At 34.0% G+C, this 19,436-nt stretch overlaps 3 protein-coding genes across 6 annotated transcripts; 1 reads left to right on the top strand and 2 right to left on the bottom strand.

Moving 5' to 3' along the window:
- The first annotated feature begins 1,128 nt into the window (after positions 1-1,128).
- Positions 1,129-7,441, top strand: LOC25501297 (spermidine synthase 2). Its single transcript, XM_013590484.3, has 9 exons — positions 1,129-1,621; positions 4,047-4,123; positions 4,225-4,347; positions 4,724-4,828; positions 5,211-5,283; positions 5,563-5,634; positions 5,731-5,926; positions 6,831-6,957; positions 7,066-7,441. The coding sequence occupies exons 1-9, from the start codon at positions 1,432-1,434 to the stop codon at positions 7,129-7,131; spliced, it is 1,029 nt and encodes a 342-aa protein (XP_013445938.1). The 5' UTR covers positions 1,129-1,431; the 3' UTR covers positions 7,132-7,441.
- Positions 7,442-10,849: 3,408 nt separating this feature from the next.
- On the bottom strand, positions 10,850-12,119 carry LOC25501296 (uncharacterized). Of its 2 annotated transcripts, XM_024772172.2 has the most exons (2): positions 11,602-12,119; positions 11,065-11,302 (listed from the first exon to the last, which is right to left on the bottom strand). In XM_024772172.2, the coding sequence occupies exons 1-2, from the start codon at positions 11,998-12,000 to the stop codon at positions 11,210-11,212; spliced, it is 492 nt and encodes a 163-aa protein (XP_024627940.1). In that variant the 5' UTR covers positions 12,001-12,119; the 3' UTR covers positions 11,065-11,209. The 2 variants fall into 2 exon arrangements, with proteins under 2 accessions (XP_024627938.1, XP_024627940.1); XM_024772170.2 differs by having other exon boundaries at positions 10,850-12,108.
- Positions 12,120-14,642: 2,523 nt separating this feature from the next.
- LOC112417497 (serine/arginine-rich splicing factor RSZ21) lies at positions 14,643-18,984 on the bottom strand. Of its 3 annotated transcripts, XR_003008018.2 has the most exons (7): positions 18,848-18,984; positions 18,632-18,731; positions 17,742-17,830; positions 17,370-17,613; positions 16,259-16,384; positions 15,904-16,142; positions 14,643-15,764 (listed from the first exon to the last, which is right to left on the bottom strand). XR_003008018.2 is itself a non-coding variant. In XM_024773480.2 (6 exons), the coding sequence occupies exons 2-6, from the start codon at positions 18,718-18,720 to the stop codon at positions 16,136-16,138; spliced, it is 555 nt and encodes a 184-aa protein (XP_024629248.1). In that variant the 5' UTR covers positions 18,721-18,731; positions 18,848-18,984; the 3' UTR covers positions 14,643-16,135. The 3 variants fall into 3 exon arrangements, 2 of the variants coding, with proteins under 2 accessions (XP_024629248.1, XP_024629249.1); XM_024773480.2 differs by having other exon boundaries at positions 14,643-16,142; XM_024773481.2 differs by having other exon boundaries at positions 14,643-16,142; positions 18,826-18,870.
- Positions 18,985-19,436: the final 452 nt, after the last annotated feature.

The raw sequence follows: 19,436 nt of genomic DNA, 5'->3' as shown, positions 1-19,436 counted from the left end.
AGCTAGAAACACAAGTATTGATGCACACTCCTCCTATCCCATAGACCTTAGTTCATCATCATCAGACTCTGATGATGATAAAATCCTTAGCCAGAGATTCACAAACCTACATAAAGTCAAAACCCCCACACCATCAACCAAACCTAAATCTAAGCTTAGACCTATTCCTGGCCAAGGTGATGTATCTAAAAAAACCAAATTCTTTGATCCACCAAAAAGTTTAGGGTGGATGGAGTTTCTTGTGTAGGTTTAGGAGGGTTGGATGATGATGATGATGTACCAGAAACACCTAGAGCTTCATCAATAGCTCTTTTAATCCTAAGCTGACTTTCTAAAACATGAGTCTCAAAGTCAAGCTTAACCCTTTTATTGTCCAATTTATCAAGCTCAGCTTGAGCATCTAAGTATTGTTGAGGGATTTCTGTGTCTCCATCAAACACTTCATCAAGTTTCAGTGTCCTAGAATCATAAACATTTCATATTGTTCCTTATTTAAAAATGTACAAATAACTGTGGAAAACTATAAAGAATACTAACTTATTATTATTATTATTATTATTATTATTATTATTAGGCATAATAGCAGTTTTCACCCCTAACTTTCACGAAGTTGCGATTTTGACCCTCTAAGAAAAAAAACTACAAAACTGTCCCTAAGTTTTGCAACTATAGCAGTTTTGGCCCCAAGGCCAATTTATGGTAGAAAAAAAGAAAAAAAGAGTATGCGGTACCTCACTTAGGGTGTCACGTCAACCTAGATTGAATCAAAATTGGCATTGGGGCCCAAAACTGCCACAAATGCAAAACTTAGGGGGTGATTTTGTAGTTTTTTTTCTTAAGGGGTCAAAATCGTAACTTTGAGAAAGTTAGAGGGTTAAAACTGCTATTAAGTCGTATTATTATTATGATTATTTTTAATTTTTTTTGTTTAGTAGCCTAGTGGCTGGAGCTCACACATATAAATGTGGAGAAGGGTGGTGTCCGGGGTTCGAACTCCGACCCATACATAAATTATGTAATGTCCTAGCAGTTGAGTTAAGCTCTCGAACACAATTATTATTATTTTATTTTAATCACACGTATTTGATGGAGAATCCGATCCCCGGTTTATTTTCCACACTTTTCACACTGTGCTAGCTATCACTTTCGGTTATTCTTTTGAACAAACACGTAACATGCATAATACTAATATCCTAAGGCAGTGTTTGGGAACCCATTAAAACCAATCAAAACCCACCTCACATTTCTCAAAATCGAATCCATCAAAAGCAGATTCCTTTCCATTCCACTAGTCTCACCCATACAACACCCTTTTTCCTTTATTCTATTCCATTTCTCCAATAATTTCTCAATCATAAAACCAGTCAAAGCCAAACAGAGCCTTAGCTAATAATTCAGAGAAAAAAAAAAGGTATTTTTTTTTTTTTTCCAATGGCTGCTGCAGAGAGTACGGTGGAACTGGAGTCCTCCATGAAGAGACAAAGAGATGATGAAGAAGAGAATAATGGGGTTTCTGTTTCAACAATGGATGTTGAAGGTGGTGATGATAAGGACCCAAATGGTAATGGTGTTTCATCTGTGATTCCTGGGTGGTTTTCTGAAATTAGCCCAATGTGGCCTGGTTAGTTTTTTCTTTTTCTTTCTCCATACCCTTTTGCATGTTGGTTATAAAAATTGTGCCTTTTTGTGTGTTTAGTTAGTTATATGTACTAGTAGCACAGACACTTCTTATTGAAGACGTGTCTCGTTTTTGACACGACACCGACACTGACACTAACACATCACACATGTAATTACATTTCAGTTACTTCAGTTTTTAATGCGTCAGTGTTGTGTTCGGTGTCGTCTGTGTCGGTGATTCATTGGCTGGAAAAGGAAATTATTGTGTTTAAACTTGTTGGTTTGTGTTTTTGTTTGGTTATGGAAAACTTAACTTGTATTGGTTTTTGGGTTCAACTTAATGTGGAGTTTGTCACTGAGTGAAGAGGTTTGGATTTTGTTATCTGTTTGATTTTTATGATTCACTTATCTTTTCTCTTTGTTTTGTCAAATTTTCCTCCTTTTTTCACTTTGATTCAGCAAATTGGTGTCTTATGAATTGAGTTTCTGTTTGACAATAATCACTTTCCCTAATATATGCTTTGCTTGAATCAAGCTTTTCATTTATGGTTGATATTTTCAGTGCTGTTCAAATTCTTCTACGCCACAGCGCCACAATAGCTGTTATTTGACAACGCGTCAATTTGTTTAAATTCCTCTAGGATATAGTGCTGATGTAGTTACTATTTGACAACATTGGCTATTTACAAATTTTATTTTTACCTATTATATGTTTGTGTGATTAGTGGAGTTCTTATTATGTCTGTTTTCTTCATTGACATATGAACATGTGGTAGTTTGGCTTACTTTGGTTAAGCCATTTTTTCTTGGTTTACCAGGGTACCGATTTAAGACCCTGGTCATAGATATGAAATTTAGGTGAATATAAGAAATTTCACTGACAAATATATATTGTGAGAAACGAGAACAATTGTTTACATTCATTAGATATAATAAACGGCTTAGATTAAACTTATATAAAATATAACTCGTGTTCTCCCCTCCACCAAATCGTTTCCACTTTTTGTCTTCCCCATTCGTTTGAATCGCCTCTACCTTTCTCCATGGTTGTAAATTAAATCTTAACAATGAAAACAAGATTATAATAGAAGGAAGGAAAACCTTTCCTACTTTTTCTTTTATTGATCAGCAACAGGTTTCACAACTTGAATTGATTTGGGGATTTAATTTTGTTGGCTATATCAGCAAAGTCACTGAAGTGCCACCCCATTTATTGCATATATATATTTGCATCAATCTTTTGAAGGTTGGCCAACCCTTTTGGTTTGGCGTCTATTGAATCGAGAAATTTTATTGATTTATTGATAGAATATATATTTAACGGATCTATCTTTCGGGAATCAATTGGATGTCCGAGTTAGGGCCTATATGACATGACGATCAATAAAAATACTCTAAAAATCCACCTTTGTCATATATTCCATACATAAGACTAGGCAAACTCTAAAACCCATACAATGTTGAGACGGTGAAATACGGATTTAAAACAAGGGCTCACACATCAGTGTTTAGATCTGGCTGTGCTATGAAACAAAGACGTGTGGTTTGTAGGTATTGTACAGAAGGGGATGGCAATAGGGTTGCTGAGTGATAGTAGAAGGAGGTAAGAGGAAGAATTGAGTGGAGGAGATAACACATTATATTTCTAAATAAAAGTTTAATCTAAGCCGTTTATTATATTTAATGGATGTAAATAATTGTTCTCATTTCTCACAATAAATAAGAGTTCTCACCGGATAGGCTCATGAATTCTCATTTGAAAATGAGATGCTTTTTAACACTCCTTATATATCAATGATCTTAACTGTTTGGGACTTGCTCTACTTGATAATTGATTCATGATTATTTTGCATAAATGGGTGGCCTGTAAATATATAGAAAGGCATGGACAAAAACAAATACTTTCCAAGTTTACATAGCCAGTGTTTATCTGCAGTCACTGAAAGGATCTATCTTTGTGTCCTTGCAAAGATTGCTATGTATTCCCCTTTTATCATTGAACCTCTCTAGTTCTTAAGCTCTGTATATATTTTTTACTGGGTTATGTGAACTCAGAACTTAGTTTTAAATGACTATGATGCAATTATCACATATATTTGTCGAGTAAAGTGCATGCACCAAGCAAATATTCTTTTGTTAGATTATTTTGTATTTTTTGTTATACCAATCCTAGGACCATTGTCTCCGATCTAGTTTACTAGTAACAAATTGTGTTTACTAGTAACAAAAGAATATCTTCAGATTATCTTGCAATGAACATAATTGAGTTCATCTTATGGCATCCAATCCAAAAAAAAAGAAAAAGCATTGCCAAAATCCTTAGAAAAATTTGCACACAGTAATATTTTCGACAAAATAAACTCGGTTTTTGGATTTGTCTTTTTGTAATAAAACTCATGAATTAAACTCTGGTTGTAATTTTGCAGGAGAAGCTCACTCCTTGAAGATAGAAAAGATTTTATTTCAAGGAAATTCAGATTACCAGAAAGTCATGGTCTTCCAGGTACATGAGGTTCAAGTAAATCTTGAAGTTACAATTACATTTTTCTGTATGTTACGTTACTTAACAATATTTTCAATGCAACGCCATGATGTCTTTTGCAGTCATCAACATATGGCAAGGTTCTTGTTTTGGATGGAGTTATTCAGCTCACAGAAAGGGACGAATGTGCCTACCAAGAAATGATCACTCATCTTCCTCTTTGCTCTATTTCTAACCCCAAAAAGGTCATTTATACTTCTGAGTCAATAAAATCTTAGTATATTGAGTCTGTTCTTGTAAAAAAAAGAAAGTATATTGGGTCTGTTTCGATTAGTCTGTTTGAGATTATTTGCTGGCATAAACACTTGTGAGGCTGTTTGAGAAAACTTATGGAAATTGATTATGAAAACGGCTTATAGTTTATAACAAAATAGTTTGACTTTATTTTATCTTTTGTTATAGAAATAACTTATACTAAGCGCTTAATTGAGTTGTTTATCCAAACTGGACTTATGTCTATATTTCACGCGTAGTCGCTCAATATTATTATTATTCTTATTTTTACAGAAGCTTAGTCACTGAACTTATATACTTCATTTTCACTGTAATTTTCTGTTTTAGGTTTTGGTTATTGGTGGAGGTGATGGAGGAGTCCTGCGAGAAGTAGCACGTCATTCTTCAATTGAAAAGATAGACATTTGTGAAATTGACAATATGGTTGTTGAAGTGAGTATGCCACACAAAATTTTGTTATCCTGTCTCTAACCTAAGCTAAATAACATTTGGTTGACAACTGTGATTGCGGCCATAATGCCAACCTCATTTGTCTGCAATTTTATGCAATTTCAAAAATCCTAACGCAACTGTTACCATGACCGCAATATAAAATATTGACTATATTGTCTTGCTAGCAAGTTAATATTCTACATACAATTAGTTCTCTATTTTTTTGTTCCCAATTTTTCTTGATTTGATGTAGGATTTTCTACTTAAGGAAATTGGTTACTCTTGTTCTGTTCTTTTTCAGTTGGTCTAAAAAGTATAGTCTCTATTGCTCGGTGACTTTTAGTTGCAGTATTTAAAATATTGAAGTCTTGACTTTGTGCAGGTTTCCAAACAATTTTTCCCTGAAGTTGCAGTAGGGTTTAATGATCCACGTGTGACTCTTCGCATTGGTGATGGTACGATCACCTACACTAATATGTTTCCTTAAATATTTGTGTTTAATCTTACAGCGTTGTTGTAAACAGTTTTACACTATTAGCAAATCACAACCAATCATGTGTGACTTTAGAAGTAGTTGCGATAAAAGTCAAACATTTTTAATGATCTAACGATTGTAATTGATTGAATGTGTAAATAATCTTTACACTGACGGTGTATATTAATTAAATTCTAATTATTTTACTCCTCATTTAGAAGTCATTTATCTCATGATGACTTTTCTCACAATGGTCTAGGAGTTGCATTTTTGAAGGCAGCTCCAGAAGGAACTTATGATGCAGTTATAGTGGATTCATCTGATCCTATTGGTATGCTACATGTGTAATACACTATAGTTTTAGTATCCTAAGTGATATAAACTTCTTCTTAGAAAGAATGTTAACGTTACATTTAATATCCTTAAGGTCCTGCTCAGGAGCTTTTCGAAAAGCCATTTTTTCAGTCAGTGGCAAGGGCTCTTCGTCCAGGAGGAGTTATGTGCACTCAGGCTGAAAGTATATGGCTTCATATGGATATAATTGAGAACATTGTGTCCAATTGTCGTGAGATTTTCAAAGGCTCTGTCAATTATGCTTGGACTACAGTTCCTACATATCCAAGGTATGTTTTTATTTATAATCTATTAACCTGTTTGAGAAGAGAAATCTTGGCTACTAAAATCACATGTTCAAGTCATAGAATCAGCCTCTTGCAAATGTAAGATAAGATTGTCCACAATAGGTGTTACCAATAGCAAATGGCGGATTACGGTAAAAGCCAAAATTCCATGATATAAACACCGTGTTAGTGTGTCATGGTCTATGCTGAAAAATAGCGGATACAATAGGGGCTGCGACCTATAGCACCTGGTAAAAAATCCTCCATGCCATAAATGGTGGCTATTTGACAACACAGTCTTTAACATACCCTTTTCCAAAACGGGTCTGACCCTCCGAGGATCCTGATATGGCGGGAGCTATATTGAACTTGACTGCCCTTTTTCTATTTTCCTGTTTGAGTTCTGCAAGGCATACTCCTATGTTTTTTTTTAATAATAGCAAGGCATACTCCTATGTATTAATTATTACATGTTAAGTTTATAGGCATGGTAATTATACCGCAAAGTGGTCATATGAAATTAAAATCCCCCCAAGCAAAATTCCAATGCAAACCGGTGTTGTCAATTGCGAATCGCAGAGGATAGTGGTTTGTTCGAATTCCGCTACGCATTAATTCTATAACATCTATAGATTTCACGGTATTTTGTATTAAATAGCGTATCTTGGAAAAATAGTGATTTGTTCAAATCCCTGTATGCAATACTAGTGCTTTAGCCGCTATTTAACAACATTAATGTCTGATGCACACCTCTTGTTGCCTTTTTATCGTTTTTTGTCTTTATTTCCTCTAGGAGGTTCAGGTTTTAGATTGTACTCGACAATGTTGTATACTACTCTTTTTGTGTTGAAGTTTCAAAATGTATATGATAATCCATCTTAATATTTCTTTCATTTTTTTGTTATAGTGGGATGATTGGTTTTATGCTTTGCTCAACCGAGGGAGCTCTTGTTGATTTCAAACATCCAGTGAATCCTATGGATGAAAACGAATGTCAGAAGTCAGTAAGACCACTCAAATTTTACAACTCTGAGGTATGTTGCTCCAACCATCTTTTGCATTTCCCTCTTTCTTTTCAGAACTTCTAATTCTTATCTTCATCTTTTGGTTATACTTACATCTATCTTTGCCTTCAATTCCAGATTCATACTGCAGCTTTCTGTTTGCCGTCATTTGCGAAGAGGAAGATTGGTTCCAAAGAAAACTGAGAAGATTCTTAAGAGCTCAAAGTAGCTCATGTGGCTGTGGAAGTCCATCATTCATATCTTTTTACTCGATTGGTCTTCTACCAAGGAACCATGGAATAAGTCGGTGCCTAAATTTGATGTTGAGGAGTAACTGTTTATTTCAGGATAATGACAAAGTTGATGGATTTATTTAGCAATAATTTTCCTCATAAACATGACCGCCTATGCTGAACTATGATTAGCTGGTAGATAAAAATTTTGTTCAAAGAAATTGATTGCTTTTTATCTGTTTTATCTTTTAAAATTACACATGCTTTGAGATTGAGATGCATTCTTTTATGAATCTGTGCCTATGGTGTGTCTTGAATGCTTTTGGTATCATATGTTCTTTCATTTGGTATCATGTTGTATTATTAAAATAAGCAATGAGATTGAAAATCTAGGTATGTGATTTAAACATCATGCTACAATTCACAACAAAAACCACAAAACTCAAACAATGAAAAAATTATACATTGAGATATTTAACGTCAAACGGTTTAAGATGATGTTTTTTACAAGGTTACAACATATTCTCTTAATCACATTCCTCAAATTGAAATAGCTTTTGGTTGTTGGTTGAATGATGTTGAATGAAGCAACAAAGCTGGAGCTTCATCTGTACTGCATGTGCAAAGTGTGTTCGAATAAGAAGTAATAAAAGTACTACATTCACATTCATGTTCATGTATTTCTTTGATTCTCATATAGTTTTCATTATTCTTGCTCAAGACATAGCCATAAACCTTTCTCTTTGTTGTAAACACCAAAAGATCGCCATTTAAAACATTAAACCCTGTAACAATATGATCATTTTCCATCATTCCCATTGCTCTCACCCTTATTTTCACAATCCTTTTCCACAAACTTAGTTCATACTTGGTTAAAACCCATACTGTAAACACACACTTCCTTAATCTCACCATACAAATAGATTGAGTTGACCCGCCGACTTTTCCCAATATAAAATTTCCATGCAACAACTTTTATCATGTGAACCCTGCCTTGGCTCTTTCGTCACCATCAACATTGTTTTATTCTCAACATTGTTTCACAATTGGACGACCTAAAATAAGGACGGCCTTTTTCCACGTAAGGAAAACAATCTGAGATGAAGTGAACGGCTCCATTGTGAAACACTGGCATGTCAAATTTCAAGCTTTTGTTACTGTTATACAAACTTCCCTCGTTTTTTCTTCCAAACACCTTCCTTTGGTACATACACTTTGCAATCTAAATATGTTGACCAAATCTTATCAGAGTTATCATAAAAAAATAAACACCATCAATCATGTTTGTCATCACATTCAAGAACAACTTTGAGATCTAAATCAACATTTATAGGTTGCAGTTGCTCTGGCAATTGAATTGGTAACCAAGTTCGTGTTGCTGGGTTGCTAATAAACAACTGGAAATCATTGAGCTGGATTGTAGAACGACAAAGAATCAAGCAATTGGTTGATGACAAAATCTTAGCTGATTTAGCTAAGAAGTCGAGAACATCTTCGGAAACACCTGATGATGAATGTTCCTCTTAGATATAGAGCATAATTGAGCAATGTTTCCATTGTATCTTTGAGAGAAATTTGATTGAATGAAAAAAGAGGAATCATCCTTTAGAAAGAATATTCGCAGATATAAATATTTTTTTACAAGATTAAATGCAATATTCTTGACTTGATGTGGATTTTTCTTCTTACAGAAATTGGTTACTTCTGTTCTATTGCTCAATGACATCTAAGTGCATTCTGTAGTACCTAATCACTGTAAATATTCAACTCTTCACTATGTGCAGGTTCCTAAACAGTTTTGCCCGGAAGTTGCTGTAGGGTTTAACGATCCACAGTGTGACGCTTCACATTGGTGATGGTAACCTACTCTAATATTTTTCCTTAAATATTTGAGTTTAATTTTGATACACTAAGCTATCAGTGTAAAAGTTTTACACGGTCAACAAATCACAATCAATCATATGTGTGCGACTTTAGAAATAGTTATGATAAAAATCAAACGATTTTAATGATTTGACGACTGACGATTATTTTACACTTCATTAAGTTGTATTTATCTCAACATGGCTTTTCTTACAATGGCTTTACTTATGATGCAGTTATAGTGGATTCATCCTTAAGGTTCTGCTCAGGAGCTTTTTGAATAACCCCTTTTTCAGTTTGTCACAAGGGCTCTTCGTGAAAGCGGAGTTATGTGCACTCAGGCAGAAAGTAACAGCTTCATTTTGTCCAATTGTCGTCAGATTTTCAAAGGATCTGTCAACTATGCTTGGACTACAGCACCATGTTTTTCTCAAATTGTTTTTTTCGTAACTTATTTTCCAATTTGAGAAGGGAAATCTTGGCAATGAAAATCACATGCTCAAGTCCAAGAATCAGCCTCATGCAAACGGTTACAAAATGTAAGATAAGAGTGCGTACAATCCATAATACTAATGGCAGAAGGTGTACTATGTATGACGCCAAAAATTTGCAATATAAACATGGTGTTGCGGTCTATGGTAGATTTATTAGATGCTGAGACCTATAGTGGCTAGCAAAGAATCCACCATGGCATAATTGGTGGCAATTTGACAACACCATCACAACAGACTCTTCCAAAAAGGGTCTGACCATCCCTCGACTGCTATGACGGGAGTTATAGCACTTGATTTCCCTTTTTTGAATTTTCCTTTTTGAATTCTGCAAGACAAGACTCCTACGTATTAGAAAATGTTAAGTTATATGTATAATACTGCCACAAAATGATCAGTAAATCCCCTCAACCAAATTCCAATGCACTCCAGTATTGCAAATTCGAATTCTGCACGCAATAGTGCTTTAGCACCGCTATAGCCTACACTACACAACATTTGTTCAAATTCCGCCTTGCAATAGTACTTCAGCGCTGCAATCTAACATCACTGATGCACAACTCTTGTTACTTTTATCTTTTTTTTTTCTTTACTTTTCTCAAGGAGGTACAGATTTTGGATTGTACAATAATGTGCTTTCTGCGTTGAGGTGGATTGATCGGTTTTATGCTTGCTCAACCAAGGGACCCCATGTTGATTTAAAGCATCCAGATGAAAAAGTGTCAAAAGTCTGTAAGACCACTCTCTGTGTGTTTCTCCAAACAGTTACTGTTAAAGATTCCCATATTGGGCAAAAGTTGGCTTGGACATGTGTTTATAATTGGGGGCAATCTTCACCTCATAAGCTGGTTTTGAGGAATCATGTTATGGTTGTGCCTAAATGAACACATTATTGGGTGTAGGACTCTTTAACACATGACCTCCTCCTAGCCAGCCGCCTTTTCTTATCTTCAACTTCTGATTATTACTTATATCTATTTGTCCGATGTAGGACTCTTTAACACACTCCCTAATGGAATATCTGAATATTGCAGCCTTTTGTCACAATGATACCTCTCTTCTTAGGATCTGGTACTCAACCACGTCTACCTTTCTAATTTTACGGAACAAAAAATTATGAGCAAAATCAATAATTTTTCCGCAGTGATTTTGGGTAGTTTTGGTAGAATTAAAGGGAAATAAGAGAATGTGGGATGTCAACAAAAACATGCACTATTTAGATAAACAATTCAATTAAGTGCTAGCACAAAAACTTATCATATAAGTGCTTATGTATAAATTATTTCTATAACAAAAAGATAAAATAAACACAAGTTGGATTGAAGGCGTATTTGGTGTCCGTCTGTCGGCACATGTGATTACATTTAATCACCTCTATTTTATAGCTGATATAAACAAACCAATCACAATGGATAGAAAGTTTTTCACTTACTATAAGCTGTTAAATATCATACAATCATAATACAGTATTGATAACATTTATTGTTTAAACATATTAAAGTGGCTACATAACCTGAAACTACCTCAATCCACTCTCACTCACTCACCCCTCTTACATCTTTGCCTAATTCCTCATCCATTTTCTTTTCCAAATATCTCTCCTTGCAATCATGAAAATAGATCATAAAAACCACCCATTTCAATGGAATCACCATGCAGAACAATCCAACTTGTATGAAAATTCCATTACCTTGTTCATAGCCTCCAACATAGTAGCAGAAAAATCTCAAAAACTGTCCCCATGCAAAGAAAATCAACATCAGAAAAAGCCCTTTTCTTTGGCACCCTCTGCTGAAATTAAGTGAAAGTACTAATGCATCAATACCATAAATCCCTTCAAGTATTGAAATTACAAGACTCGTATTCCATATAGAACTCCATTCCAAATACATCTTTAACAACTTTGCAAACAACATGCTACAAATCAATGCAAAAACCACAAAACTCAAATCCTTCAAGTAAAAATAACAATTTATAACTATCCATAGTAATCCAAGTTGATGAGTAGTTGTCAAGAAAACAACATATATAAAAGTGAGAAATGAGCCTCTCAATTTTGATGAATCAAGAGATTTTTCAAACATCACCTTAAGTGTCATTTTCTTCTCTTGTTGTGAACCTAACTTTGAAGCTAAATCTACAGTGATAATTGCAGTTCCAAACTCTAGAACATGGAGAGGAAATATATAAATCAAACCAAGTTGAATCAACTTAAGGTAATAATAATTATTCATAAAATAATCTAGAATGGAACCAGTGTAACTATGGTGAACATCTACATCCTTTGAGTTAACAATATGGAAGGTTTCAACTATGGTTTCTTGAAGCTGAATTTCAAAGTAAACCATGATACAAAATAGAGGAAGAGAAGTGAGAAAAGTGAAGATCATAAAATTGAAATTTTTAACATATATGATTATAGCTGCCTTGAGTATATCAGATACCTCTAGCTTCTGTTTCTTCTTGAGATTGTTTTCACTCTCCATGTCTCTTAAACTTTGAAGAACAATATTATGTGAAGATACTTAGATACTAGTTTTATTGGAGGGAGAGAGTAATGAGAAGACTTTGACTCATGACTTATAAAGTAAAATTGGCGTTGCCCACAAAGTCTGTGGTTTCCACTTTCCATGTGATTGCCACTTTGACAATTACCAACTTTTTCTATAATATTTGTCAAAAAAAAAAATCTATAAATATTGTTTATAATGTACATAAAGAAGAAGAAATTATAATTAGTATTAATGAAAATGACACTAATGATCAATTTTACTAGTTATTTAAACTATGTCGTTTGAGGTTATAAGTCCATGCTCTTTACTAGTAATGTATACCAAACAAAATGTTTTTCTAGTAATTTTTTGTATAAATACTGCACTCATACAAGAATTAATCGAAAAATAACTTCCATAAAGAAAATTACTATGCATTAAAGAAATATTTTGAGGATAGTTAATTGATGAGTCTAAACAATATATGTGGGGTGGATTCTAGAGTGAGGGTCCAACCAAGTCCCTCACCGTGAACCATGAACAAAAACCATTAGATTATGTTGTCCTACCAGATCTTACAATGGACCCCTCATACATAATAATTATTTCTTTCTTTCTTCTCTCTTCCTTTCACCTCCAACAACTACCATCAATTAGCCATGACAGATCCCACTCTCTTCATTGTCTGACATTATCATCTACGGTTTCTCTGTGAATCTCACTACCACCAACTGCAGCATCCATGTTTTGAGAATATCACTTGTAACAACGTTATAAATTTGAGAACTTTTAGAGAAAAGAACAACCCTTACAAATTAAGAAATGCTAGGAGAGAAGATTGATACATATGTGCACAATGACTCACGTTATACATTTGAAACCAAATCTTCAATAATTATTTTTGAAGATTTATAAAAGTTGGTCCCAAAATCATAAGATAATAATAAGAATACATTTTTGTGATTACTTAATAAGAATTAGAAATTGATTTACTTGATTTGATTGAAAACTTTGTTGTTATAATCCACTGATTTGGAAGTTGACATGGTTGGGAGGTTGACAGATTGAGAGTTTGACAGTGGTTGCCATAGGTGAGAGGAAGAGGGAAGAAAGAAACAAACAATTATTATGTATGAGGGATGTATCGTAAGATCTGGTATGACAACATAATCGAATGGTTTTCTTTCATGGTTCACGGTGAGGGACTTGGTTGGATCCTCACCCTAGAATCCACCTGTATGTGGTTGTAAATTTGAAGAATTAGTCTTTATAATTACACACATGAAGGTACTAAAAATTTCTATGTAGACAAATATTTAGTTTTCTGTTTTTCAATTAAATCATTTAAATTTATAAATTGCACACATGATTAGAATAGTAAATCATAAATTTAACTATCAAACAGTTTAAGATGGTGGTATTTTACAAGTTTACAACACATATTATTGTCTACTTCTACAAAGATACTGCAAAAGCATAGAGATTTATAAAATCGACAACAAAATAAAAGAAAATGAACCTCAAAAAACGGTAACCAAAACCTTCAATATATACTATTCATGATTATTAATTTTATAGTTAAATAGATGGGCCATAATTACATTGGAAAGAAAATGAAATCAGGAGATAAAGTATAAAACCTTAATATCACTGAAATATTTATGGTGACAACTACGTTATCTATATTTGTAAAAAATACAAAAAATACATTATCCATTAATAAAAGGTGAATAGAGTTATCCATATTGAGTTGACACAAATTAAAACTATTTATTTGTCTTCCACTACTAATTTTTATCTGAAAGATTGTGAGATAATAGGCAATGATATGAATTCATACGAAGGCTTGAGTTTATTTATCATTGGTTTAAGGCCTATTTTGATGGTTGGTTTAAGGCGTTATCAAAAGTCTTGGCTAATCTCCTAAAAAATCACGTTCTGCGTTTATGCAAGGAAGACAAATAGAAAAATACAATGGGCACGATAAGGATGATCAAAGAGTGGTGCATTTTTTGCACAATTGAAAAATAGAATCTTTGTGAAAAGCATGCTAGCACTGTCTAACCAAGTTCTAACTAGAGAACACTTCCAAACAAATTGCATTGTTCCATAGAGTACAGAGAAGTATAACTCGTTCCAATTTCGTCCAACAAATACAAAATAAGTTTGGCTTCCAAACAAACAAGGGTGATTTTCTTGATTAATAAAACCATGGATATATAATGGCCTATTGCTTCTCTTTTTTTTATATAACTGAATCTTAAAAGCATTTAATAAGGGGATCATATATCTTCCCCACACTCTAAAACTGACCCTACAAAATCAACCAGTAAAAGTTTTTTCCAACAATATATTGCAAGATACCTTGTGAAATCAGATGCCAAACAACACACAATAATGTCTAAAAGAGTGTATACCATTCTAATAGTTGAAACACCCAATTACACGTAACAAGACTCCTAAAGAATGAAATATGAAAACAAATAAATTAAAATTTATAGACTCTGATTTCTAATGAATTCATTAAAAGCTATTGCATTTTGGTACCAGAAAAAAAAAAAAAAAAAAATGGCATGTTGAACAGTTTTGAGAAAATGATTTTTTTTTCTTTCTAAAACTTCATCAAGAAGAATAAATAAAGCATGAAAATAGAAATAAACTAATCCAATCACATTATTCCTTACATAAATAACTGATCAGACCAAATTTAGCGTGGCACACATGATGCTTGATTTCATTAAAATACAGTCAGCAAAGAAAAACAAATCAATAGACCGTAAGCTCTCAAATTTCAACCATCCAGCATAATAACAGACGATATTAAGCAAACCAGAAGCACAGATGGAAAACAACTAGTGACATTGATCCCAGTAGCTAAAGGTGATAGCTAAAAAACTCTACTGTAGAAGCTTGTGAAGGCCAGTAAGGAAGCTGAAACTAGTTAAGGTCAGAGCGGTGATGCAAGACGCTAGGCGAGTGCGCATTAGTTAAACAGAACCAACCTTACTGATCCCACACAACAAAGATGCCGATCATTGCAGTCCCAAGAGTTTACCATGGAGAATAAAGACAAAACAAGGGACGAATATTCTAATTGACATGAAAACATATAGAAGCGCCAACCATCTATTTAACCACACGGAATGGTGAAGTTATTCACTTGGCAAATCTCAGTCAATTGGATTTCAAGAAGATGCAGCAAGTCGGTATCTATATTTTATCTATCCACCATTCAACTTCACCAATTCAAAAGGAGGATGAGCAAAAATGCAAGACATTTCAAGTGTGCGTGTTTAGTTAAATAGAATCAACCTTTTTGATTCCACAAATCCAAGATGTCGGTCATTGCAGCCCCAATACCATGGAAACTACAGACGTAACAAGGAGAAACATTGCAATCAACATGCAAACGTTTGGAACCAGCAATCATCAATTTAACCACACAGAATGGCGAGAAGCAGACACTACATGCAGTTAGTTACTAATCAAATTCCAATTTTGATTCGATTTCATGGAGGTGCAGCAAGTCAATAAATTCTATCTATCCATCTTTAAACTTGTCCAATTCAAAAGGAGGATGAAACTGTAGCATTCATCGAGAGTCAACAAAAAAAGGTCATAAGCAACTTCCTGATATTGCAGTTTTAGTCAACTTATATGCAGAAGCAACAAGATGAGAGGTTTGTGGAGGCATGCAGCACAAAAGCAGACAAGATGTACTAAGTGGTGAAACAATGCTGTTTTGGCCGATACCCACACTTCAAAACAGACAAACATCAACATTTTAGGATCCTTATTAATGACAATATATCAAAAAACACCATAGTGGATTAGCAAGACTAAAAAACAAAAAATCACCACAATATATATATATAAAGTAGGGAAGACTGGAGCGACCTTCAGGTTTTAGTAAGCTGAAGAGAGACAACCGACGCAAAACAGTGTCCAAGGCACCCTTTTGCGGCTACAACACTTAGCAATCCAAGTTCATAGTAATACCCATTCCATTGTCATGACATAACATAATTAACATGTATGTTGTATGCTCACCCAATCCTAGAGAAACTAGACTATAGCAGAGAGGGCTCCACAACAATTATTCATCATTTGCTCTGTTCACAATCAGATCTTAATCTCTGGAAAAAAGAAAAGGGAAGATTTAAAATATGGGTAATAAGTTCTCAATTCTCATGCCATTCATTAACTCAAATCACATCATCAGAGAAACTGAGTTGAACATAATCAATCGTACCCGTTGGCATAAGGTGAATCACGGCGAGAATAACGGTATGGAGGAGGGGATCTGCTGTAGCTACGACCACGAGGAGGTGTTATGCTACGTCGTCTTGGAGATCTTCTCCCACGCGGGCTATAACTCCTGATAAAATGAAGCGAACCCAAATGAAAACAAAACATGAGAAGATGAATATATCAATAAAAGAATGGTTGCTACAAAATGACATGTTTGAGATGCTTATTATAATGCACTTACAAATTGTACAGTGGAAATGAGGAATTTCAAATATTATGAATGTTGTCAATTTGACATTGAGATCTTTTCCAGCCACTCAGTGGTTAAGTTGAATTTATTTTAGTTAATGATTTATGAATATCCTTTCCAGGCTGAGTGAGAGGACAGGCTAAGAATGTTATAAATCATTGCAGTTAAATTTTCCCAAGCAGAGAGAAATTTCAATTAAATAAATGATGTGAAATGGTGATACAAATTGACAATTAAATAGAGCTTGCAATAAAGAAGTCAACAAATCTACCAAATTAACAAGGAATAAAAGGCAAACTATGAAGTACATAAAATGAGAAGTGTTATAAGTTGGGGATGGATGATCATGTCGGAAAGCTAAAAATCTGCCATATCCGCCATAAAACGCCACCATCCTTCACAATCTTCCCCGGGCGTTTGTCAAAAAATACACTACCGCAATCCGGCATGGCCAACATTTGACAACGCTAAAAATGAGAACCGAAAAAGTGTTGTCCCCAACATAATTTGCAGAACAATCACAAGCAAGCACCTCAGCAAAGATATTGAATTTCATTCGAATAGAGGCGAAAGATATGAAAAATATAAAAATAAAAAAGATATGATGCACGCCGTTGATTATTTCACCAACTTCAAGCAGGTTATGGATTGTGTTAACATTTTCTAAACAAATTCCTGTTCCCATATCAGTGCGTAAAAGTACAGTTTTGCAATCAATGTATCAAAGATATTTGCATTCCTTAACAATGACGTCCAATCCAAACTCTAACAAAATAAAAAGCTAAAAGCTTGCTAATTGAAAAAGTTGCTATTGAAATGCAGAATTTTTTGGATTCATATAAAGCGTGTGCACATAACATACCTGCGATCATAACCATAATTTGGACTTCCACGGCGCCGATAATAAGGACTAGGACTTCGTCTCCTTCCATTTCCTAGGCCTCGTGAACCACCGCGTGAACGGCACTCCCGAGCAAAGTGTCCAGGTTCACCACATTCATAGCATTTGAGGTCATCCCCTCCGCGTCCACCACGCCCACCACCACGGCCTCCTCCTCCTCCACTCTTAGAATTATGAGAAAGCTCTACACGCCAGCCATTTTTTCCTATACGACATTCATACATTATGATAACCCCAAATCTCAATATGATGCATAAAAAGAAGAAAGACAAATGCTAATCACCAACAACATACACTCAACAATGATGACAAATTGACAAATAGGAAACTTACCATCCAATTCATGAATTGCATCAAGGGCGTCCCTCCGATCATCAAACTCGATAAATGCATATCCTGGTGGTCTGCGAGCCACCCAGACACTGTATTGCAAAAAACAATAATTAAAATTTAAGACTTTAAATCAATAATAATGGAACAAATTATGAAAAATGTGTAACACAAACAAAATGAAAACTAAGTTCATGAACAAAACCTATATCAATATTGTTAATCACAACGCTGGCCTTACCATAAAGCAACTAAAGCAATGGCTTTAGGCCTCTAATTTGCATTAATATTTAGCCTATAAATCTAGACCTCCAAATAATTTGTATATATTTTTTATCTACAACATATTTTAGTGTTCTCCTATTAGAACATAATTAATGGTGTAGCAGCGGTAAAGTACTCTTTCTTCAGCCGAATGATCGCAGGATCGAACCTGCCATTTTCATTTTGGGAGTTCACATTCCTCACATTTTTTGGAAAAAAGAACATTAATTAAAATAACTAAATAAGAAAATATCTACTGTTGCAGTAGGATCAAACCCGTGGCGCCATCTATCCTAGACAAAATCTTAACCAATGAACCGTTATTATGCCTTCTTTGAATTTACTTCAATTATCCATTCTCTTTACTCTCACTTAATTAGTTTCTCCCATAAAAATGTTCATGCAGACAATAACGAACTAATTATTGATAAATAAATAAATAACTATAAAAAAATAAAAATAAAAAAAATAAAAAAAACAAATTTACAAATAATTATCAACTTGACGTAAATAATTAACTGATAACTCAATCATTAACCACAATTTCAATGTAATCATTCCTAAACTGAAAATATTTCTATCAATTCAAATAAATTTTCTTTGTTGAATGAGAGTGAAGAAGAAATTACCTGCGAAGAACACCATACACACGAAATTCATCTTCAAGTTCCCTCTCAGTGACTCGAGGGTCCAAATTCCCAATATAAACCCTAGCCATTCTCTCAAAACCTGTACAAAATTATTATTGTGAAAACGAAAAAGTTACTAATCATCACCCAAAAAAAAAACGAAAAATTTGAGAAGAAAATGTACGAAATTTTACAGTTTGGGAAATCAGAGATCACCTGCAAGTGAAAGAATTGTACAGAATTCTCTATGATCGTGAGTGAGCGTGTTAAGTCCCTAGAATTTCTAATGCTTCAAACGATGGCGTTTTGGGCTTATTAGTTTTAGTTGGGTATTCTAATAATTTGCTTTTAAACCCCCTTCTTACTTTCTTCACTTTTGGGCTAGATATTTAAAATACAACACCAAAGTGTCTCGAATATGATATAATATATTTATAGATATCAAATTTTTAACATCAACTTCAAGAACACAAAACCATCACAAAAAATTTTAAGGCTTAATTAGTTTTGATCCCACTATTTTTAGTTATTCGCAAAATTAATCCCCCAATTTTAAAATCACTCGATTTTAGTCACTTTATTCTATTTTTAGACTAAAAAAATTGTGATGGTGAATTGACATAGTTTGAATTACGTGTCATATGATGTGACAATAAGAATGACCACTATAAGTTCAAAACTATGTAAAAGAGATCTAAACTGAATGATTTTAAAATGGGAGGACAAATCTCATGAGTGAGTAAAAATAAGGGGGACTAAAACTGTAATTAAGTCAAATTATAAATTGTGAGTCTGTGTGTTAAAG

This window comes from Medicago truncatula, chromosome 8 (genome assembly GCF_003473485.1).
Source record: "Medicago truncatula cultivar Jemalong A17 chromosome 8, MtrunA17r5.0-ANR, whole genome shotgun sequence".
Lineage (NCBI taxonomy): Eukaryota > Viridiplantae > Streptophyta > Magnoliopsida > Fabales > Fabaceae > Medicago > Medicago truncatula.
Note: the sequence above shows the minus strand (reverse complement) of the source record. Positions and strands in the feature narration are given on the sequence as shown.